At 37.1% G+C, this 25,666-nt stretch overlaps 1 protein-coding gene across 12 annotated transcripts in view; it reads left to right on the forward strand.

Annotated features, from left to right (window-relative positions):
- Positions 1-25,666, forward strand: part of LOC129768843 (uncharacterized) — a 539,752-nt gene that overhangs the window by 477,020 nt on the left and 37,066 nt on the right. For 11 of the 12 annotated variants that reach the window (XM_055770771.1, XM_055770770.1, XM_055770772.1 and 8 more), the window contains one exon: positions 12,819-13,946. The exons of the other annotated variant lie outside the window; for it this stretch is intronic. In XM_055770771.1, the coding sequence (XP_055626746.1) occupies positions 12,819-13,946 (1,128 nt within the window). The remainder of the gene's footprint in view (positions 1-12,818; positions 13,947-25,666) is intronic. 12 annotated transcript variants of the gene reach the window in all.

Below are 25,666 nucleotides of genomic sequence, written 5' to 3' on the forward strand. Positions count from 1 at the left end.
GATATTTCCGAATTTTCAATATATAAGGAATCGTAATCATTTAAGAAAAGTAATATGGAAAATAGAATCTACATGCAATTCAATATGAAAAACTGTATATAAGATACTATCCTAGGTCTAACCATTCTCAAGAAATAACCAATTTCTTCCAATGAAAATAATATCAAAAGCGATCAAAATGCCTGTAGTAAAACCTGTAGTTTCGAAGCTACAGGTTATTCCAAAGTTCGAGTTTGAGAAGTGTTTCGTTAATTGGAATAAGTGCTGGCATAAGTGGCACAAATATAATGGAGACTATTTTAAGGGCGACAACATGATTTTTTTTATTGAAACACGAAAATTACCGTTGTTTTCTGAACATATCTTATCTCATATATCATTTTCCCTAAAATCATCATTTCCGGAATAATTAATTTTTCAAATCGAATTCAAGTTTTTTTCTTCAAATACCATCTTGTCAATACTTGAATACATTTTTAAAAATTATTTTCCATATTCAGACAATTCTCTACAAATCACTCGTAGGACATATTTTTGTACGTGTTGATGATTTTGCAAAACTCATTTTACTGTAATTTTGAAAAAAAAAATGTTTAGAATCAAATTTAAGCTATAAATTTCAATTTTAAAGCAATCAGCACATTCAAATTTTATTCATCAGCAATTCTGAGAGGGTGATGCCTACTCCATAGACGAGTTGGCGCAAAACTCGTCCTGTGGAAAAAGCAGAATCTCCTGTGTCGAAGACATGTTGAATGTTTCTTCGTTCTGATTCAACATGGCCGTTCAAGATTTTCTAAATTTTCGGAATATTTCACTTAGAAACGCTCGATAGCGATCGTGAAAGTGTATTTGTAGTCTATAAAAAATGTTTCAAGTCATCAAACGACAACGTTTATTGAACAACCTAGTATTATCTCATCGAAATTCGTTACATCAGAACCATCATAATTCATATTCATTTTTAGAGTTTGCTATAGCAAAACCATCCTATTCAGAGTCAGAAACCATTTTAGTTGTTCTTCCATTAGGGTAGATTTCACTGTATAAAACCACGTTTTCCGGAGGAAGTTGCGTTTGAACGTGTAACTAATGTTTTATCCACACTAATCACTAATCCAATACTAATACGTTTCATTCGTTTGGTTTGTCTAGTTTTTTTCCTATTCTATATTCGTCTTCTAGAGCGTAGTAATTGTATGCAGTTGAGTTCGTTAGTTGCCACCCCTTACCACGTTCATATCTGAGTTTTGTTTTGTTACTAACCAAAACCCATAGTTGTAGATATACCGTTTAAAATCTGTTCAAAGAATCGCTCTTCAACCATTCGGTTCCACTCGGGTATGAATCGGGTCGTGACTAATGATGCCATATTTGCCATTTGTGTTGACTCTATCATCGCGGTCCATGTTCTTCATACATTTATGCTTCGTTTCGCTCGCCTGAGATGCGATAATAGGTTTTCCGCCTTCCGCCACCCAGCCAGAAAGGTGATGGCACACAAACAAGCAGAGTGAGAAGAGCGCCAAAACCAAAGCTATGGTGGAAAGAATCGCGTTCCGGTGGCCCCTCCGGAGAGAGAGTGTTATTATTGCAAAGACACTGTTGTGTATGGTTCGTGAAGCGACCTAAAAACTAGAACGAAGGGGAAGTGTGGCTAAATGGCCACATTCCATTGTCTTGGCATTTGTGATAAGCAGGGGAAGCGCGTTTGCGGGGTGGGGGAGGTAAGTGGAACGGATTTCCGGATCCTGATCATCCCCACAGCGCTCCAGCCGTAACTCGAACGGATGGATGAATGAAGCTCAACAGTCTGTAGTCAGTATGCGAATGACTGCGGGAAAAAGGTTAACTTTTGAATTCTGGAGCAGAATGATTATTTGTTCAAACCGAGATATAGATATAGTTCAAAGAGATATAGAGCAAATACACATCATGATAACTGGGCGCTGCCCCGATCCCGCCCGATTTTTAAAGCTTTGTATATAACTACTCTGAATTACGATTATCATTATCATATAACCAATTTTCTTTGGCACTTTTTGTGAGTTCGTATACAGGAACATTGACCTTTTTTTTGATAAATCGTAACACGAAATCCGCATGTCTGAATGTAATGTACGGCAAAGGGCCTGGCCGGGTAAGGGAGTAAAATGTGCCCCCAAACTCAATCAATAGCTGTATGGCAAATATTGTAGAGGATATTTAATAAGAAATTTTGGCGGTTTTTTTTAACCCCTATGTGGTTTGACATAGGATCTAAGTGAAAAACGTACTTTTTCGTTTATTTCAAGCCAACCTCAAAAGCTTCGAGATAAAAATTTGAAAAAATACTGAATGTGCATCTCACTACGGTGTATCAAGAAAAATTATCAAAAAAAATTAATCAAAAATTGAAATACTAAAAAAATATTGAAATTTAGAAAAAAAAAATTGGGATTTAGACATTCAGTACTACTCTAGTTCATATTCATATGTGTTCCTACGGTTTTTCTAGACATGTGTGATTTTTTTTTCAGTGTTGCGCGGTACAAAAATTTATTTTTTTATATTTTCGAAGAGTCTGGCTGGGTAAGGGAATAAAAAGTGCCCCCAAACCAAATCACCACCTGTATGGAAAATATTCAGCCCTGTTCTGTATTGCGACGGATTTTCATTTCGTTCGGAACGGTTATTTCGTTCGAGTTAGAACTTAGCATTTTCTTATTCGAACGTTTTGTCCATTTTATGTTCGAAAAGAAACAGATCGAACGAAATGCGAAAACATTCTCAATAGCTTTGAGACAGAAATATGAAAAGAAAATACTGAAAGTACATCTTGCTAGGTGTATCCATCAATATTTTCAAACAATTTTTTCATCAAAAAATCAAATACTAACAAAAAATTGAAATTAATTTTTATTTTTATTTTAAATAAATTTTTTATTTTGTGATTCAGTACTGCTCTAGTTTGTATTCAAATTTCTTCCTACGTCTATTTTAGGTATATGTGATCTTTTTAAGAATTTTTGGAGTGTTTTTCGCGGTACAAAAGAAAAGATCTTTCCACAAGGGCTTTATCTTTTCTCACAGAGCTCCATCGTACTGCTGACTCCTATGAATTTGGTAAACCAGCAAATCCAAATAACCTCTCATAACTTTGAATAACTCAATATGCAACTATCGCACCGCAAATCGAAAGACAGTTTTTAAAACTCCAATGAATTCTGCACAAGGATAATTTGTTACTTTGACGAAGAAAAAGTCATTTGAATTTTTTCCATCGATTTTAAAAAAGTGCCAAAAACAGTATTTTTATAGTGCTTTACAAAATCCACTGTAGTTCTGCAAATATCGCAGTAAGTTCCAATGTTTGCAGGCGAATTTTCAGCCTGGTGTATTCCCTAAACATCCGTGAACATTTCATATTGATATGTTCAGCGGTTTTATTCTAGCCGATTTTTCAAAATATGGAGTAAATTAGAGGAGCATTTAATCGTAGATCGTATCATAACTACAAAATCCAACGCGACTCTCAGAATAGACGATTCGTAACTTTCGTCTTTGTGAGTTTGTGAGTGAAAAGTGCTTTTGTGTATGGAAATACATATGAATATGTGTGAGTATCATCACTCCTTACAATATTTGTACCTACAATCGCATGAAAACGAAAGTTACGTCGTTCTGAGAGTCACATAGGATTTTCTACTTCTGGTACGATTTGCGATTAAGTGCTCGTCTAATTTACTCCAAACTTCGGAAAAATCTGCTAGAAAAAACGGTTCGTATCAATATGAAACGTTCACAGATGTTTAGGGAATACACTAGGTTTAAAATTTGCCTGCAAACATTAGAATATACTGCGATATTTGCAGAATTACAGTAGATTTTGTAAAGCACTATAAAAATCCTGTTTTTGGCACTTTTTTGAAATCGATGCTAAAAATTTAAATAATTTTCTTTTCATCAAAGTAACAAATTATCCTTGTGCAGAATTCATTGGAGTTTTTAAAACTGCATTTCGGTTTGCGGTGTGATGGTTGCTTATTGAGTTATGCAAAGTCATCAAACTCGAGAGGTAATTTTTCATTCAAACTGAAATTTGTCTATGTGGGAAGGTCCTACAAGAACGCTCTTGGAACCAAATAAAAGCTGATTGATACGGTTAATTGGTTAGCAAAAAATTGTGTTATTCCGGAATATTCTTGAAAAAAACAAAGAAAAATAGATTTTTCATTTCTTCTAATACCTGAAAATTATAGCTTCAAAATGATGTGCATCCCATCGACATGCGTTGATTTTTCACGAAGTTACAGCATGTCAAAAATCATTTAAAATTTCCGACTTCGCACTCTGTTCCTCTAATTTTTTCGTCGAGTGTACTTATTTTTGAGATAGATATTTTTTTCTACTATAATAGAGAGAGATAAATGTAGTTCAATTTGCTTTTATTTCATCATGATGATTTGAAAAAAAAGATGAATCCATAAATATTTCACGCTCGGCAGGGTACAAAATATCCCCCCTAATATTGAGAATACGAAACTTCGTTGCAAAGTCGCTATCGGCCCAATTGTGCAAAACGATATGCTGCTGCATGCTGACCCTTTCTTGATAAATAAGTCTGAAAGCAATCCATTTCGCAAGAACATACAAAATAAGAGGGTTTTTTTTGTGGTGGCACTTGATCTAAACCACTGCATGTTGTAATGCCAGGGGCTCTGCTACCACTTCACTTGTCTGCTAAAGTTTTCACTAGACAGTGGAATGTTTGTCTGAAATGACTGTGTCTGGTCGGTCGAGAAGATATGTGGTTGTATGTGGACCGACGAAAAATATTACCCTTCACATCATACTTCTCGTTTTACGTGAGTTGCAGCACCACGCTGCTCCATTGAACCGCCAAACTGCTGTTGCATGGGGACGCATGTCATTTGGCTGTTGCAATGAGAATGCCTCAAACTTGAAGCCCGATTTGATTAGTGATGAATATTGATGTATAAACGTTCGAATTGTTCTAGTATTCTAACAATGATCTAATCGCAGTCAAGTGGAAGAATCCGCCGACCCTATTTCACTATTCACTGGCTATTCTCTGATACAACAGCGTGAAACTTTTTTTTAGTCAAACCCCTCGACTCCGCTCATTCCCATGGTTCGCTCTTTTCCAGTCGGTTGGTTCAACCGCTGACAAAAAAAAAGGTCCGTTCTGGACCGCTTCGATCCGATAATGGGTATGGGGCATAAAGTCCGACCAAGCACAACGTCCACAAGCCCATCATGGCAGAAACGCGTCTCTTACGAAAAGGACCTGGGTCCCGACAAAGCGAGAAAAAAATGAATGTTTTGGGCACAAGAAATATGGGGCTCAATTTTGGACTTTAACTTGCTATATATCAACATAAGTGGATGAACCATTTTCTTCCGGCGTGGAAAATCGCTAGCCTGTTTTTGGACTGTTTCGTGCATGTGACAAGGAAACCAAACGGAAAATGTGCAGTTTCCGCCTTGTGATTCCCAATTTGCAATACACAAATTGGGAATCCTTTTTCTCAATTCTTCTCACACAGGACACCAGTCGGATTTGAAATTTGAATTTGTGACACACAAAACGGCGGTTCCGGTGGGAGAAAAATTGTTATCCCAACTCAACCCAATCTGTGATTTCAGAAATGCTAGGAATGCTGCACTTGAATGGTGATATACGAGAATGATAAAACAAAAGTTCCAGAAAGATACTTTCTGTCCTGTCTTCTTTTTCAATTGTTGTTATACATGGTGTTGATATCCTTCGAGTTATATACAGTAAAGCAACAGTTATATGTTATCGAAAGCATATTGCATTCAAAAATAAAATTAGCTCCGATGTATTGCAATGTATTTTAACGAGCCTAACGTAATGTAACGTAACGTAGAGCCTGTTAGAATACATTTTAAGAACTGAATGATTTTTTTCCATCATTGATTAATGAATAATAGTTTCCATGCTGAAATATCTTTTTTCGTGTTTGTACCTCATTTTTAGTCTAGTTCATGATAGAGTAATTTCAGAAATCAGGAATCATTGAAAAGAGCAAACGTCCGTAACCATCGCCTGAAGAACGAATTTCCAGACTAAAGTACGAGGGCGATCCAGAAAGTAACGAACATTTTCGATCAGCGCGGCAGTGGGCGGAGCTAAGGTCGCCATCTTGGACGCTCAGTACGCATCAAGCGATAGTAGATCTAACCCGCTCGCTGCTGCGCGAGTCTACTACATAGCCCTCGTATATAATATGAAAAATATACACAGAACTCGAATGTAGACTTTAGCATTTGGAGCATGGAGATTCACAAGAGAACAATTCCACGGAGAATGGACCAAAGAAAGGTCAATTCGACCCGAACCTGTAGAATTTTTACTTTAAAGAATAATTTCATTGTGGCTGCTGAAGATGTTATTCTCCTTTATGATACCCGTTCGATTTTAGCACAGAGCCAAAACAAAAACGTGCCATTCGCGAACACAGAATTTTTATCTGAAAACGGATTCAATGAACGATGAGAGAGTTCTCCGGTGAATAAAAGTGGGCTGTTTTGCCGATTTCATGACATTTCTGCACCTTTGATTTATATCCAATAGGTAGAGTATGAACAATTTTCGTTGAGTAGTTTTCTCGTTGAGACAGATATAAACCAATGTTTTTTTTAAATTCATGGGATTTTTTTGTCCTTCAGAACTATTGATTTTTCTTGTTTCAAAAAATGGGCTGCCAATGAAATCTAAAATCCACTGCTAAAATATTGCCCTAATTTGCTGAATAATCGCTTAGAGCAGGGCAATGTCGTTATTTTCACAATTTCAAAATTCAAATCAAATTTACATTACGAAAAATAATATTAGGTTCACAACTAAATTCGTGCCGTTTCCACAAGATGCCGCCAGATGTTATAGATAGTCGACGGCGACAGCTAATTTTTGCTGAATCGTGAAATGTTGATATCTGTTAACAAAATACTGTTTACAGATCTTTGAGTTTTGCACAACAAGTTCTATCTTTACAGCGTTGAAAATGTCGAATTTCAAATGTCGAATGTCGCACCATTTGCGGGAAGTTTTGGTTTGCTGTTCCCTTTGGAAGAAAAGTGAAACCGAAGCGCATCGGAAAACTTGTGGAAGTTTATGGAGACTCTGCACCGTCTATTCTTTAGCGTTCTCACGGGTAGCTCGACGCAGAATTAACTCCTGCACAGCGTTCTTTCGTTGAAAAATCATGCGTCTCCATTGTGTCAGTCGCTATATCTATAGGAGAAGTGTGTAATACGCACCCCCTAAGCGAGAATCGATTTATCTTGACCGTGCTCTTAAAATTTAAGGTAACAACTACGTCAGTACGTAGATTAGTTAACCCTCAGTCATCTGTAATCGTTCTGTATTTTAGATACTAAATAACTAAATAACATTTTGTAAGGCGCCCAAATTCTAAATTTCCAATCATACGGTGTTAAATGGCCCAGCAGAAGTATAATATACCCATGAGTTGTTTCTCTCAGAGACTATAAAGCTCAGAGAAACAGCTTGTATGGATGAGAAATTTCATCAATCTATTCCCTTCAGCGTGTTCTCCCAGTATTCGTGCATTAATTCTCCAGTCCGCGCTCTTGTTTTCCTGCATTCTCTGAGCACATAATATAGATGCCAGATGTGAAGACATGTTTTCGTTTTGAAGACATTTAATTTTGTGAAAACATAATAAGGTCATTTCAAAGTATGTGAAAACAATTGTTTGTGTGATTTATGGAACATGATTTAGAAATATAGTGATGGTTTGCTCAGTTTTGTTTATTATGATTACATTTGAAGACATTTATTCGTGCCTCCAGAGATATTTGAAAAAATCATCTGGCATCCCTCACATACAAGCTATTTCTCTCGTGAGAATGTTTACGGCCGAAAGCGAGCAAATTTCCCCAATCAAGGATATGCCGTACTGCCCGATGCTAAGTTGATGCGGAAAATATCAAATTGAGAAGGAAATGAATCCTTTCTTACCATTTTCTTCATCTGAGATATTCACTGAGAACTCGACTCAATAAATATGACCCACAGTTATACCCTCTGAATCGGTTTCATGCAACAAAAACCTTATAGAAATGATGTAGAAAAATTTTCGCATAACTCGAGAGCTAATCATGTAAATGGAAACAAATTTGGCATATAGAGGTTTTTAAAAGAAGAAAACATTTTTCGAGAAAATGGAATGTGAACACTATATTTTGAATAACTTGAAAACATTTTTTTTATTCATATCAAATCAAATGTTTTTCAAATCTTAACTATTTCAACAATAAACGTATTCTATCAATGTAATGATAATTCTGATTCTGATTATCTTAAATCATAAAGTTCATAGTGATCAATTTCAACACATCTGAATAATTCACGTAAACACGCTCTTTTCATAAGTTATTCGGGTTTCTCCAGCAGCAACAAAAAATAGGATCAAACAATATTTCATTAATCCTAGTTTTATCCACTTTTACATAATTTTTTGACGTAGGATTACGTTTTTCGAGAACATATTGGGGTGCAAATTGGAAAACAAATTAAATTTTGAGCTGTGATTGTTCAGTAATTTCTTGGTGAATTTACGAGATATCTGCGCCAACCGATTTTTATATATTTACGCTAACAATCAAATGCAGAAAAAAATCAATAGTTACTTGTTAGAATAGAATTGAGATTTCCCACACTAGACAATCGGGCACTGAAACGGATCGTCACTAGGGTGCCAATGAATGTATGGGAAAAAATCGACCCTAAAATTTCAAAATATTACCCTATACAAAATATGCACCACCTCGAAAAAGCACCCTATACCGAATTTCAGCTCAATCGGACTTAAGGGAGAGTAGCGCAAAGCGGTCAAAGTTTGAGTTTTTTTGAAAATCGAAAAATCACCCGAAAAAAAAATTGATGCCAAGTGTCTTAAAATTGCATGAAACGTCGAGATCTAGTGTCATCTCAAAAAAAAATGTCAAAAATCGGCACTCTGGGTTTTTTTTCGGAATACGAAAGAAAAGTATGGTTTAGAGTGCCAATAAAAATAGTTATCTCGATAAAAATAGTTACACGATAATATACCCTATGCAAAATATTAGTTCATCTCGGACTTCATTTACTGTTGTCGCAGACGTTAAAATTTGAGTTTTGTTGAAAACTGAAAAATTACCGGAAATCGAAGTTTAAAAAAAAAATTTGAAGTCAAATATCTCAAAATTGCATGACACGTCAAGATATACAGTTATCTTAAAACAAATTTTGTCAAAAATCGATTGTTCAGGCGGAAACACGACCATGTGCCAAAAAACTTTTTTTTTTTTGACAAATTAGTTTTTAAAAACCTCGATTTTTGGTGATTTTTTGTTTTTCAAAAAAACTCAAATTTTGACGCTTGTGACACCAGTAAATGAAGTCCGAATGACCTAATATTTTGCATAGGGTATATTATAGTGTAAATCATCATTCCGTAGCAAGTTCCGAATGAAAAATCGAGATAAATATTTTTATTGGCACCCAAAACCATACTTTTCGTTTCGTATACAAATTTTTTTTTCGAGATTACACTAGATCTCGACGTTTCATGCAATTTTAAGACAGTTGGCATCAAAAAATTCTTTCCGAAAACCCCAATTTTTTACGAAAACCCCTATTTCCTTTACTCCTCCCTTGGGTGATTTTTCGATTTTCAAAAAACTCAAACTTTGACAGCTTCGCGCTACTCTCTCTCAAGTCCGATTGAGCTGATATTTGGTATAGGGTGTTTTTTCGAGGTGGTGAACATTTTTTATTGGGTAACTTTTTGAAATTCGAGATGAGCTTTGCAAGCTTTGGGTGCTCTTGTACCCGAACGAGAGAATAAGGTAGAGTTCACTACGGATAGTTGTAGCGGCTAAGTAGTTGCTGCAAATAGTCGATTATGACTGTGGCGTATCTCTTTCATTAATATGGAAATCCAACATCCAACAAAAATCGTAACCTAAAAAATTATATTTGTAGATTAGTTTTGAAAAATATGGTACTTTATCACTCAAAAACGGTTTTCGGGTGTACCAAATTATTCTAAATTTCATTTTTTAATATTTTTTAATCTAGATTGATGTACCAAATAACACGCCTTGAACCCATTCTAAGTGACAGGTTCTAGAATATGAGTGTACCAGTGCAAGCCAAAAGAACTTCCATTGGCGAAAAAAAACTTCCGACCAAATCTCGGAAATGGAACCCAAAACAAGTGAAAATTTAAAGCGTGAAGAAGTCCGAATACTATTAATCTATTCTTCAAAATGACACACAAAGTGGTTAATAGAGAAGAAGCCACAATTCATCTCTTTGTCGTTTACTATTCGGGATCATGGGAACTTCAAAATCTCAGCATTTTCGCATTAACATCTCCCTGTTATTATTTTAAATAAATTCCACATTTAAATTAGTCAAATTCAAATTAAATTAGTTAGTTAATTTTATTTTGAGTTACAGTAGAGCACCGATTATCCGCGGAATGTAGAGGCAAAGACGAAAAAAGACACTTCAGCATGAAAACTGTGTTTTTATGAATACAGAAATCGAAGAACTATCGTGGACACCAGTGGTCAGATAATGTGAAAGCCATGACCAAAACAAAAGAATTTTGGGAAGGCATATAAGTTTACTATGAGATTCCCTTTTGTGGATCATCCACTCGCGAAAAATCGAGGTTCTATATCTCAGAAACGAATGCCTTGAGAAAGTCTGCTATTACGAGCTTTACGAAAGAAAACCTCTGCTTATATTTTTTTTTCAAAAGCCACGTTAGTTCTCTATAACTCATTCTGAGACAGTTTTTTTAAACAGTATCTGTTATAGCTACAATGTCTCAGATGAAGTTCATGCTAAAATGCTTACGTTCTTTTGAATGTTTTCAATGCATAATTTCGGTTTTATAAAAATATGTTTCAATAGTGGAATTACTCAATCCGTTAGCCAAATGCGTGTGTTAATTGTTCATTCCAATCGGATCCATTCGAGTTTGGCCGATCCGTCATTTGGCGAGCCCAAATGCTTATATGTTTTCCCACCTTTTGTAATCCATCTTGACTGACCATAAGTATAAAACTAAAGCCTTGTGAGACGCTGCGTTGTTACCCTGGCTTTCGCCCTGGTCAAACGTTCCGTTAACATGATCAAAAATCGAAAGAACTTTCGGAGCTAGACATGTGTCACGTTTACATAACAATAGATATTACATGAATCCATTGTTTGCACAGTTTGTTCATATTTTTTTTTTATTTTTTTTTTTTCAGATGAATAAAATAATTTACTCAGATGAATAAATTAACTAAATGTGGTTTAATGAATGAGTCGAAAAAAAATTTATTTCCCGCAACTCATTTTTCGATCTCGAAAAAAGTGCTGTTTAGTCAAGGTTGACACATCGTACGAAAATTCGTAAATCCCTAGAGTGATGGAAGGTCATACAGTGGAACTCCGATTATCCGCGAGCGGATGATCCGCAGTGCGGATTATTCGCGACAGCGAGCTCCATAGTACATCTATAGGCCTTTCCGGAATGAGTCAATTAATGATAGGCTTATGCACTTTTGTTTTGGTCATGGCTTTCACATTATCTGACCATTGATGTACACGACCTTGTAATGGATTGTTTAATGTTTTTTTTTTATTGATCAAACATAAGTTTTCATGCTTCAATATATTTTTTTTTGAAATAATTTTTCATTCTTTCTTACGTTATCCGCGATATTCGTTATTCGCAATGAGCTAGCCAGACTATTCCGCGGATAATCGGGGTTCTACTGTATGTGATCCTCCGAACTTCAACGAATGAAGACTTATTGATTTTTTTAGTTTGGACTATGTGTGCCTTAAATTCATTCTTTCTCATTCATTTGTGCCAATCTTTTCTCATGAACGAAAGAAGAGAGAACGAAATTAAGACCAAAAACTAAAAAAGATCAATATGCATGTATTGGTTCAGGTTTGGTAGAGGAGGTATTTATTAACTCCTAAGCCTTCTAGAATTCAACTTTGTATAAATCGAACTGAAAAATGAATCAACGTTTTATCTTGGTTGGCGATCCTTATCCGATGGAACTGTAACGTTTTAATTTTCAATCTTTATTCAAATTTTCCCCTTTTGCTACATCGCCTTGGTGATATCGCAATATCGCAATAATTATGGTGGAGATAAAAAAGTTTTTCGAGCCACAGAGTCTAGCATTTCAATGGACAACACTTCAATCAATTCAATAAAGAACTAGTCTTCCGCAAAAAATCACAGCCCAAAAAATTGTTACAGTAGTTTCCACAACCCCCATTAACACACATTGTCACTTATTTTCTCATTACCACCCCCAACGTCAACAGTTGCTTTCTTCATTTTTTGTTATCATCCAACTCCTGTATCAATGTTTCTTTCTTTCTTTGTTTTTAAGAGGCTTTAAACTTTGCAGTTCATTCGCCTCTAGTGTATCAATGTTGTTTCCTGTATCTTTTTCCTATACATATTCCGTGGCTGGCTTCCGCCACTTCCGTCTTATTTGTGTGCGTGTGTGTGATTTGTAAAACTGTTTTCCCACTGTCATACAACATTTTTTGTGTTCTGTCTTCGTATGTAAATAATATCATTGCTTTTTCTCTTCCCATCTTGTGTCCTGCCATCAAACATATTACCATCAACCGCAAAAAAAACCCTTCATCACCAACTACCATGCGCCTTCATTTCCATTTTTGTGGGACACTGTATTTTCCCTCTCATCCCTCTCGTGTGCCGCTGCCATTCCGTACGAATCTGCATCGTTAGGTGTCGCACCCGAGCGAAAACATTACTCCCACTAACAGTGAAAACCCTAGCAGCAATAAACACAGTACTAACAGCGCCAAATCGGGGACCGCCGTGGGTGGCAAAGCACGGAAGCACCACGGGGAGGAGGTGGTGGTGATGGGATCGCATGTGAACGATAGGGACAATCTGATAGTGCCTGCTGGGGTGCTGGATAGAGTAACCATCGCCAAAAAGAGGAACAACGACGGCGCGAAGGTTGAACTGACTCAGACCGAATCAAACGACCAGCTCGATGTCACCCAGGCGGACATCCGGGAAAGTGTTTCCCAGCTGGAGTCAACCATAACCAAGACAATCGAGAACAATGAGCAGTTGAAAAAGGAGGAGGAAAGCCTGCTGGCAAAGAAGGTCTACAAACACAAAAACATCGACATCGAGCGAATCGTGGAGACGGAACTAATGATGCCGGATATTGAAGGACTGAAAGGACGGGATGTGTTCCGGGATGATTACATGGTGGACGATGTGGTGATTGCAACGCCTACAACACGACCAATTTCGACAACGACAAAAATATCGCCTGGCAGTACCACCAATGCACCAACGAGTAAGAAGACCCCTGGAACGATGATGCCTCCAATGGGTGATATGTTGACCAGTCCTATTCCACTGTCGACGAGAAAAAGCATCCCAATGACGTCGACCACTCTCGCAACACCTGCGATGACCGATCGTGAAAACACCATCACGGACCCTAGGAGCAGCACCACTCCTAGCAAACAACTCCAGCGCACCACCGATGGGAATTCCCCGCCCACATCAATCACTACCACTGAATTCGCGACATCCCCGACGACACTAGCGCGGACGATATTTACAACGGAAAGCGTCTCCTCGACTATACCCAAAACCAGCACCACCCACCGAGCAACAGTCCGCAATAGCCACGGTTCCCCCAAAGTGGTCACAACAAACACCCCCGTAACCGTAACATCATCATCATCATCATCTCCAGCACTAACTACTTCCGCTGTCGTGAGGGAAGAGGAGCACATAATCATCTCCACCGCCGCCACTAACACGCGCTCCACTAATAACAATAAGCTTCTCAACTATGTTGCTGCCCCTCCATCCGACGAGATGAAGGTAAGCTTCCTCTATTCTAACCCTACCCCCAGTCCAATTATCTGCGTGTGTTTCTCTGTGTGTATGAATATGAATCCTTCGCCCCAGAGTTTGAGCAATCGCATCGCTCTGCTTCTGTTGTGTACAACTAGAGTACTTATGTTTTCTTGCCAATTGCTGAGAAGATTTTGAGTCCAGCGCCAGGAAACAAAATAAACCGCTTCGTTTTCACGCGAAAGTAGTTTGAAGTGCTTGTTGTTATTAGTTTTGAGCTTGAAGCTTTTTCGAGAAAAAAAAATAACTGCAATTGCCGATTCGGGGTTTCAGGCTTGCCAAACATCGATGGTCCTTTTGGTTCTCAAAATCAAATTGTTTTAGTTGCAACTTTGAAGCGGGGCTTGCTCAATTGAATTAATGTTTGCTTTGTTATGATGCTTTGTGCTATCCCTTTGCTAATTGTAATATATACCGACGATACAAATATTATATACTCATTGAGCAGCAATGTTTTTCTTTTGTTGCGTGTCGGTAAATATTTTGCCAATTTTTACAACCAATCCCTCGATATAGTATTCTAGCTAATTCAATGTCAGGAACAGACCTTATATAAACATACAGTAGGGAGCCAATGAAAACGGTCATCTCTAATTTCAAAAAGATACTGCATAGAAAATGTTCACCACCTCGCAAAAACACCCTATGCCAAATATCAGCTCAATCGGACAAGGAAGAGTGGCGCGAAGCGGTCAAAGTTTGAGTTTTTTGAAAATCAAAAAATCACCCAAGGGGGGAGAAAATCGGGGTTTTCGATTTTTTTTAATGCCAAATGTCTTAAAATTGCATGAAACGTCGAGATCTAGTGTCATCACGAAATTTTTTTTGTCAAAAATCGACCCTCTGGGACTTAGTCTTTTCCGGAATACGAGACGAAACGTATGGTTTTGGGTACCAATAAAAATAGTTATCTCGATTTTTTATTCGAAACTTGCTGCGAAATATACCATATGCAAAATATTAGCTCATTCGAACTTCGTTTATTAGTGTCACAAACGTTAAAATTTGAGCTTTTTGAAAAACGAAAGATCACCGAAAATCGGGGTTTTCAAAAAAAATTTGTTGGTGCCAAATGTCTTAAAATTTCATAACTCGTCGAGATTTACTGTTATCTCGAAAAAAAAATTTGCCAGCAAAAAAATTTTTTTTTTGCCGCTTGGTTGTTTTTTCCGTCTGAAAAGTCGATTTTTGACAAAAAAAATGTTTTGCGATAACTGTAAATCTCGACGTGTCATGCAATTTTAAGGCATTTGGCATCATTATTTTTTTCTAATGCACCGATTTCCGGCGATTTTTAGGTTTTCAAAAAACTCAAATTTTAACGTCTGCAACACTAATAAATGAAGTTCGAATGAGCTTCATTTATGTTCAAACGGCCAATATTTTGCATACGGTATATTATCGCGCAAATCAACATTTGGCAACAAGTTCCGAATGAAAAATCGAGATAACTATTTTTATTGGCACCCAAAACCAAACGTTTCGTCTCGTATTCCGAGAAAAAAGTGCCAGTGTCGATTTTTGACAAAAAAAATTTCGAAATGACACTAGATCTCGACGATTCAATTTCAAGATATTTGGCATCAAACAATTTTTTTCGAAAACCCCAATTTTCTTTTTCCCCCCTTGGGTGATTTTTCGATTTTCTAACAACTCCAACTTTGACCGCTTTGCGCCACTCTCCCTTAAGTCCGATTGAGCTGATATTTGGCATAGGGTGTCAAATGTGTTTTGTTCTTTATAGCCAAATATTATATCCGTTTTTTTTTTATTATGGTTTCCATTTTAGGGTGGTCCGAAAAATCCATTTTTTCCACATTTTCCCAAAAATGAACTTTTTTGAATTCATGACTTTTGAACCACTGAACCGTTTCAGACGATCGACATATCAAATTGAAGCCAATGAGCCTGCCCTTTATCGTCCACCACGTAATCATCCCGGAACACACCTCGTCCTTCCAGACCTTCAATATATTGAACCAGCAAAAAAAATGGATTTTGTTTTCGTAATTATTGATTGTAGTAGTTTTTTATTGTTAGTTCAAGGGCGCCATATTTTTTTATTTTTTTTTTCTTGAAAGTTGCGGATTTTTTACATAACATATCTCGATATTAGAGATGCTATTTTTTTCTTTGTTGAGATATGATTTTCCGAAGTTAACCGATGGTTCGAAAAAACAATTTATTCACCTTTTTTCCATTGCAAAAAATTATAACTTCTGGACTACTGGACCGATTCAGATGATCGACATATCAAACTGAAGCTTATGAGTGTCTTTGAAAAAATATTAGTTTTGGGTAAAATTTTGATTTTCGTTTTTGTAATTATTGATTGAGTCAGTTTTCCATAGTTTTCCCGGTTAAAGATAGAGGGCGCTATATTTTTTATATTTATTCTGGAAAGAAGAGGATTTTTTACATAACAAATCTTGATATGAGAGATGCTATTTATTTCGTTTTTGAGATATGATTTTTTCAAATTTTACAATTCGTTCAATACTCCAATGTCAGGATGATGATTCGATCATTTTTAGATCGATGAGTTTGTACTGAAAATGATCCGGAGCTTTCGTCACTGCCAGTAGGAAGGAATTTCAAACCATGTCCTAATTTGTTCTTTGATATAAGGAACATATGTTTCAAGTTTAACTTGTTGTAAAAAGTCTTGACAAATGCTGTACAATTTCCTTTTTTATGGTCTTCTGTACTGTTCCGTCGTCTATTTCATCATCATTCGCTGAAGAAAGTCTTTCAAACATTGCGAAGTTGTTCAATTGAACATTAACTTTCAGATTTGGCTTGCCGAGGATCGCAAATTTTAGCGTTTCCAAGTTTTTGTGGCTACTTTTTCTAATCTTTGTCATCTTCAAACATTTTCCCCCTTGTAATGACCAAATTCCCCACTAAGGGGGAATTCCCCACCGGTTGAAAATCACTGTTCTAAACAGAGGATACTGCTCGTTTCAGCTCTCCAAATCACTCATTCTGATTGTAAGCTGCATCTATATAGTTATATAGTTATGAAACACTGGAATTTCAGTTTTTTTTTAATGTTTCGCGCCTGGACACAATAATAAAGTTCAAATGGCCAGTCTTATAAATAAAGATAGTTATTATGTCTAAACTATATACTTCAATTCAACCGACTTCTTACATATCTCTGGAAACTAAGAAAAAATGAGTGGTTATATAGTTGTGAAACGCAGCGTATTTTGTTGTTCAGCGATATATTTGCCAAGCTTAAAGTTTCCAAAACTTGTTTAATATTTTTAACTTATTTTTTCAGATTCATCCGTTATCTTGGGAAACTTTAATTATTTTTTTTCGAATTATTGAAAATAATTGTGTTATTCAAAAAATATTTTGGTGCTCTTGGTGATCGTGAAAGACGAAGAACGACGATTTTAGTGTGACACTCAACACGTAGCATGACACGCTTTTGAAATTAAAGAAAACAATTAGAGGAGCCAAATGCGACATCAAAATATTCATGGGATCCATGAAATTTAATTTTTTTCTACAATTTTCTTGTTTAGGAATATTGTACGTACATATTTTTCACTTGATATGTGAAGTAGACAAAGATATCGTGAGAAAAAAATATTTTTTCCGTTTTTTAATGTGTTTTTAGACTTGAAAAATTACAATGGGTTGTGTCCAAGACTGCATTGTTGACGTAAAAATACGAAATTATTTTATTTTATTTCATCTTCAAATATTGTTTCAGAGTATATTGAAATTTTAGAAATAACTCTTTAAACCGGGGATTCCCAAAGTGGTCGATATCGACCGCCCAAAGCAGGCTTGACTGTATAAGGAAAGACTATTGTCTGCTCACTAGCTGGAGCGAGATTTTTGATTCGAGATCGTCAATGGCTTATTTGTATCCAATAAGATAAAAACGGGCGGATCTTGAATTGCAACATTTTCTTCTATTCACAGTGTAGAACGGACGCTACATTCACATTTCGAGTGAGCAATTTAGCCGTATCTTATTCGCAGTGGTATATCAAAATTGTATCTTGCTTCTGTATTAGTTGTCGTGCTGACAACACGGATTGATACACACGGAAAAGCACGGAAAATTGAAAGAGAAAATGGAAATGCTTTTTTTCTCTATTATAGTGACTTTCAACACATTTGGCTGGTTCGTCACTTTTACTTTCATTTTTTTGGAAGAATTTCGGGAGTGAGAATTGAACTCGCGATCTTTGCGTGAGAGTAATGGATGTTACCACTGCGCCAGATCGCCTCCACAATGGAAATTGTTCTATTTTTTTCTTAATTTAAACAATTTACGGAAATTAAACATTAAACAAATCTTAGAGGATTTTCGTGAACAAACCAATCGAAATCTGTTCACATCGAAAATTGTTATTATCGTTAAAGTTTTCTCTTAAAAACGTGAGATGTTTTCTGGTTTGCTACCTTTATTGAAAAAACTAGTCCTACGTCAAAAACATGTTTATATCCAAGTTTAACTAATGAATTATCCTCCATTTGATTCCTAAACTGTTCGGTAGAACCATCTAAGACAGAGGCATTATCGTTGAAATTAAATACGAGTTATTCGCAACAGTCAATCGATTGGTTGTACCTTTCCATAAAATAATAATAATCAAAGACAAAATCGAAAATATCACTGTAGTATTGCCCCAAAGGAATGAATGATCAAAATTTGACCAAAGGCATGCAGTTTGCCTAAATTTTGACATAGGACTACGTCTTTCATTTCTGTACTGGGGTGAAAGTTTCAATTTTCTAAACCGAGATCGCCAATATCTCTTGACCGGCTGAACGAAGTTGTATGATGATTACCTTGTTCGGAAGAAAAAAGATGTACGATTTATATGTTTGTTACTTGTTGAGCGGAAAACTCGTTTCAATAGCATTGAGCATAACTGCTTTGAAGGCAAACAATTGAAATGACAAAAATCTATAAGCATGGATCTGCAATATTAACTGTGTTAATATTTTTCGCCTCAGAATGCATTATCAGAGCATGCGTAAAGATAGCATAGTGCAGAGCTTGCTCTGCCCCCTGCCCGTCAATTAAATGAAACGCGAAAGCGAGTTCCATAGTAATTTTATGAACCTTCCCTAAACTTGTCAATGAGTGATAGGGTTTTGTTCTTTTGTTTTGGTCATGAATTTCACATTAGTAGACAACCTTACAGATGGATAGTTTAATGATTCATGTATTGATAGAACATAGTGTTCAAGCTGAAATTGCATCATCCGCGATTTTCGTGATCCGCGGTGAGTTTGCCCGACTATTCCGCCGATAATCGGGGTTCTACTGTATACATAATGACTATACAAACACAAATCACTTGTTATTTGACGAATTTCGATGCATTCTGAAATAATATTTCAAGTAATAACAAGTTAGTTGATTCAGTTCATTCGCCTCTAGTATTGAAAAAGCCAATTTAGAAAATCTAACTAAATCCTTGGTTCTGAGAAAGCCCTCTTGGAAAGCCTCGCTGTCACTGTTGTCTGGTCGCTAACTGACTGAAGACTGATAAATCGTGAATGATTTCGTTTGGTTACACCCGATCGATCATTATATTTTTCGTGAAATTGAGGATTGTTTCCAGGTTGAAAGTCACGTCTAAAATTTGGAAAAAAACAAATATTTCCTTCTTCCACGACATTTTTTGTCCATGAAAGACAGACCGTCTAAGCAAAAATAAGAGTTTTCGAATCTAAAAGATTTTCAAAAATCATTAAAAAATCTCGAAAAAAATCGTTACTCTCATTTTCGCACCAGGCCAACCGTGTAATTAAAATTAATATGAAACACCTTCTTGACAAATAAACGCGAATTTAGAAAAAATAATGAATGAATTATAACAAACGTGAAAAACGTTTAAAAAAATATCATGGATCCAGAATACTTTGTAATCTCTAATTTCAATGCAGATTCCCTGAAATATGGTCGATTTGGATTTCTCTAAATAATAACACGTTTGTTAACTCGGCAAGCCTTTTATTTTGTTTCATCACTTACTGGTATTTTAATTGGGTACACAATCATTGGAACCATTCATCAATTCGTTTGACAATCGTGAGTCCCCCTTTTATTTCCTTTTGGTGCAAACGCCAATGCTGAATGGCGGAAAGTTGACAACAGTGTCGTTCTAAATATTTTTCTACGATCGAAAATAAATCGGTTGAATACTTTTCTGTTCTAATAAACTAATCGTTGACGAAAAGGGACTGTCCCGATTCGGCAAAGAGAAATGATAATTCGGCAGCCAAACAGCCTTTCGAGTTGGAAAATGAACGAATAAAGTGCAATTTTGTCCGGCTTTTCTTACCTTGTCCTACCTTGTCGTTCTTCATATACCTTTTCCATGACTACAATAATCCAAATCCATTCACTTTCGTTTTACCTACAATGATAATTTTTTTTTGTTTCAATGTTCCAACCCTCACAATGTAAGTGCCAATATCAGAAGGAATTGTATTAGGCGTTTTTCCTTTCTCTCTCTTGCATTTTCTTGTGCTTGTTTTTGTGTATTATCGCTTCCCAGGCAGCCTTTAATAACTCGCATAATTTATTATTCCGTTTCTCGAATCAGGAAATGATAAAAATATAATTGCCTATTTAGTTAGTACACATAAGTTTCAATCGTCTAAAAAAAGTATTACTTCTGCAAATGCAATGGAAAATAGCTTTGCTTAGTTCGACAATGTCATGTTTCATCATCTAACAACTCAATTTTTAAGGCACATTTTCGTGAGAGCACTAAAAAAAATCATTTTACACTGAAAGAACGTGTTCAACGCTTCAGCTTGATATAACATTACAGCGCTACTTATATGGATCTTATATAAAGCCTAATTTTATTATATTCTGCTAACGCGGTGTATCCGTGGAAATCAGCTTGTGTATATCGTTCGATATGCATACAGTAGCTAGCTGCCAGATAACACTAAGGTCACACAGAAGTGCTAGAAGCCCCAAGTGTCAACGACAACAATAACTCAAGAACCGTCTTGTCCCCTCATCTCACCGTCGCCCCCCCCTCGACAGATAGTCGAACACCAGATGCTATCCCTGGTCTTTATGCACAATGCTACAGTGCGTGCGGCAACTCTAGGTTGAGACAACGATACCTCATATCCATATCCCTAACCTGATCCATCCCACAAAAATTGTTGCCCCTCTAACCTCGAGTAAACCGCGAGTAATCGGTCGAAACCTACTAAACATAGATTTAAGTTGAAATTCTGTAAAAACAAATCATGAATTAGTGGCTCCGCAAAGCTCATGCGATTGAGCCTTACAAATAAATGAATTGGAAAAAAAAAACTCAAGAACCGCACGCGCAAAACAAAACAAACAAATTTGCCAACACCAAATTAACACCCATCCTTGCGTCTGTCACCGTCGCATTTCCCTGTCAATCAGCAAACCCTGTTGGCTGTCAACATAAATCAAGTAACGGTTGGTTGTGAGTGGGAACGGGGATTTGTCGGGTTTGACTATTACACTTCACGTTCCACGCCAATTCTTGCATGAATCTGATGTTCGAAATCGTCGTTATTTTCCCTAAATGTCACAATCTAAAACATTGAGTAGTCCCCATTTCGCTCTGTCACCACCCCCAAGACTATCCGTTCTGTTCTGCCCCACGTTAATGTTCTCCTTTAGGACTTGTGAATGTGTACAAACTGCAACTCTACTGAATCTGTTTTTCATCTGAAGCGCTCGTCACACTGCAACAGCTACTAACGAAAGACACGCTTGGGAATATCACAATGAATCACAGTCACTGCGGAAAAGTAAGTGATGTTGCAAGAAAAAACAAAAAAAAACTCAAAACGCCATTCTTTGTGTGGACACCGACTGGACAACATCGTTGCTGGACGGGCTGGACGGCGAGGGATCGAGTGCCTTTCTCAAGGCAAGAGGGCGGAGGTGGTAGCGCTGGAGTAGAATAGAGTAGAGTTTTCAAAGGGCCTTTCTCAAGGCTAGAGACGAATGAACTGCAAAAGTTTAAAGTCTCTATAATACAATACCTTCCTTCCTTCCTTCAAAACGCTCTTCGCCTTTTCTCTACACGCTGAAATTAGCTGAGGACGATGGGCGTAGCGTAAAGCAAAACGTTCTCACCTTCCGGCACAGTTTCAAATCCCAATAACAGCCGCAATCACAAATGCTCCAATGCAGTATCAATTGTATAGTCATACAACAGCTATAATCTCCTGGTGTGGTCCCTTATTATGCCACTACCCACTTTCCCATTTAGATATTTGACAAACAGACTCTCGCTCCGTAATCTGTGCTCATCGCTTATTTGCATTTGCCATCATGTTGTTTCCGTTCTACGAACCAATCTAATTGTACTGTTATGATGTGTTATTGTTCACTTTTTGTTCTACACGGGATGAAAGCATCACGCTGATTCCTTCCATTATTATTTCAGTGTAATCCTATCTTATCTCATCTTCGCCCAAAATGGATTCAAATAATTAAAAAGTCGATTAGAATCAGCTGCAGTGCAGTTTTGGAAAAAACAATTGCAACTAATCACTTTCTGTCATATAACTATCCGTATAAAAAGTGATGAATGTACTTTTTGAAAAAAAAAAATAATGATTGGCTTCATTTCAACAACACATCAGGAGTTCATATAATGAAAATAAAACATAATTTATACAAAAACATGTCAGAACGGTATAAAAAGCAAATAACAGAAGTATTTCTCCTGGACAAAACAATTGTAACTTTACAGAATTGTTATCAAATTAATGATAGCGTTCAGTATTTCGTAGCGAATCCCCAATTGGTCTTGGTTACGCACTCCTTCGCGATCGATCCTTCGGTCCACGATCCCCCAAAGAGTCTCGATCGGGTTAAGATCAGGAGATTGTGGTGGCCAGTCCATCACCACAATCTGATTGTCTTTGAACCATTGTTTGACCACTTTAGCCGTGTGTTTAGGGTCGTTATCTTGTTGGAATAGCCATTTTATTGGCATATTCCATTCGGCATAAGGCAGCATAACGTCTCTTAGGATGTTGTTGTACCCAAAATGGTCCATAATTCCACAAATCCGATGGATCGGACCACGACCGCTATCAGAAAAACATCCCCAGACCATCACATTGCCGCCACCGTGCTTTACAGTCTTCAGACAGTACAGTGGATCCAAACGCTTTCCGACTGGTCGACGTACGCGACAAATTTCGTCACTCCCGAATATGTTGAACTTAGATTCATCACTAAACAGGACCGTGCGTCATTTCTGCACCGCCCAACCAATATGTGATGTAGCGAACAGGAGCCTTTTCTTCTGGTTCTTCAATGAAATGAGAGGTTTTTCGTAGTCTGATTGTGCGGGTGGACACGGCCAGCTGTAATTCCTTCTGAACTTTAAGTGATGATTTGGTTGAGTCCTTTTCGATCGATCTGGCGATCAATGGAGGTCTTCATCCTTTGTGGTCAACACCAATCGTTCCAGTTGACCGATATTTGGAACATAACCTTGATACGATTGACTTCTTCACTCGATATTTATCACAAATTGTTTTTTGTGACATGCCGTTCACGTAATCGTCGATGGTCTTCATTCTCAATTCCAATCCAAGACTGTCTGGAGCCATGTTGATGCTTGACATGACAAATAAAAACAATTTACAATTGTTGGGAGAAATCAAGCACAATCGTATATTGTTTACCTTGTTACAAATGAGTATCAATCAAAAAGCAAGTTCCTTATAAGTTAGTTAGTTCACACTAGTTTACAACAGTAGAAAATGAAATGTTGCAAATATTTTGACCAACACAAAAAAGCCCTTGTCAACAAAACTCTACCGTTATGATAAAAACAGGCGGCTGATTGTATATGTATTTATGAAATAGGCAGCTAGTTAGCGACAACTCCAAAAAGTTTTTTTTTAAATGTTGTGCAAGTTTGCCAATGTGTTTTATCGAATGCAGACTTCAGTTGCAAATGTTTTGTTCAATACTGTATTTCTTGAATCATAATACAGGTCGGACTCGCTTATATATGATTCGATTATATACAGTTTGGGACTCGATTGTATACAGTTTGAAAAAAAAACTTATAATTCAAGTGTGGTAGAGTGGTTAGAAAGCTTTCATTTAATTGATAGATACGATCATGTTTAGTATGAATTTTTGGGATAAAATTAATAATTACAGTAATCACTTGCTAACTGGTCCTGTTTTAACTGGTCTGCTTTTTAACTGGGCGAACGTTAACTGATCCTTGGACTAGTTAAAAAGCAGAATTTCGTAAACAATCGATGCCATATTCAAATGGAAGATTTGCTGTGAGGGGCATTCGAATGTAATTTGAAAAATGAAGAATGAAAATTAACATTATTTTCGCATGACAAAAACATTGATTAAATTACTTTATGCTTTATGATTGTCAAGTAGATTTTTGCAAGAGGCGCCATCTAGACGTCAACCTTATGAACTTTTCAGTCGAACTGTTAGAAGGATTTTTTTCATCAAATATGATCGACCTCCTGAGAGATTCTGAAAAAAACTTTTTTTTCATGTGAGAAAGGTGTTTTCTGACTTTAAGAGGATGAATAAAAAATTAAATTATTCTTTTATTTTCAATAAATGAAAAAATATGCATAAGGGGACGTTGGGCGAGTTCGCCGACTTGGGTACCACTTCGATATTCAGCCGCTCCATCTCCTCTAACGATCGCTTCGAGTAGTGGGCCAACACCAGATCACCGCGCTTTGCTTTTATGGTATTTCTTGATGAACGACGCAACTTCCGGCGGGCACTTCTTACTATGAATTTCCCAGTTCACGGCCAGACTGGAGCTAAAGAGGAGCGGCTTTGACATCCTTTTCTCGTTTAATGTCAGCCACAGCAGCACCTTCTTGGGGAACTTGGTGTGTGAAATAAACTTCATTTTGGAGCTCACTCTTTCATGGGCGAAGTGAAATATGAACTGCCCTGCCAGTCGTTGCCATCCGGGGTGAGATGAGTCTCGTCGTCCATTACCACCGCCACGTCGCGATTCGCCGGGAAAAACGACTTGACCATCTTATTCAGCTGCTGCCGCTGCGTCATTGCCTGCCGATCCGAGACCAGTGGACGAGACTTCCACTTCCTGACATGTATGTCCATGTTTACCAAGTACTTTTTCACTGTTTGGCCGGTTGCACCGACCTCCCGGCCAAGCGCACGCAGCGATGTAGCCACTTTTCCTCGGTCTTCCATTTCAGCTTCATTTGGAGATTCTTGTTGCTCATGGTCGTCGGCCATCAGTAACCGCGCTTTCTCTCGATGCTCTGATTGTTGTCCGATAGTGCCAAGATGTTGTAGAAGCTGGAAGGGACGTATCCGGCGTCCACAAAGTGCCGCACGATGTCCGTTTTCGACGCAGCGGGGTACCGTTTTTTGAACGCGCACACTTCTGAACGGAGTAGCTTCACTGTTTTCGCCATCACGGTTAGGGTTCGACTGATTGAGTTGTCAATTTTTTTCTACTGACTCATGGGTTACTATGATTGATGCTGCATGGGTAGTTTCGTCAGTGCGTGTGAGGATGAACCCATGAAAAGTCAGCAATCTTTGTCCATTTTTAATGCAAACGTTATATACAGGATATAGTAATTGGCCATGATGGATATCGAGCATATCAGTCGGATCAATCGATTATTTAAGAAGAAAAAAAATG

Source organism: Toxorhynchites rutilus, chromosome 2, assembly GCF_029784135.1.
Source record: "Toxorhynchites rutilus septentrionalis strain SRP chromosome 2, ASM2978413v1, whole genome shotgun sequence".
NCBI classification, from domain to species: Eukaryota; Metazoa; Arthropoda; class Insecta; order Diptera; family Culicidae; genus Toxorhynchites; species Toxorhynchites rutilus.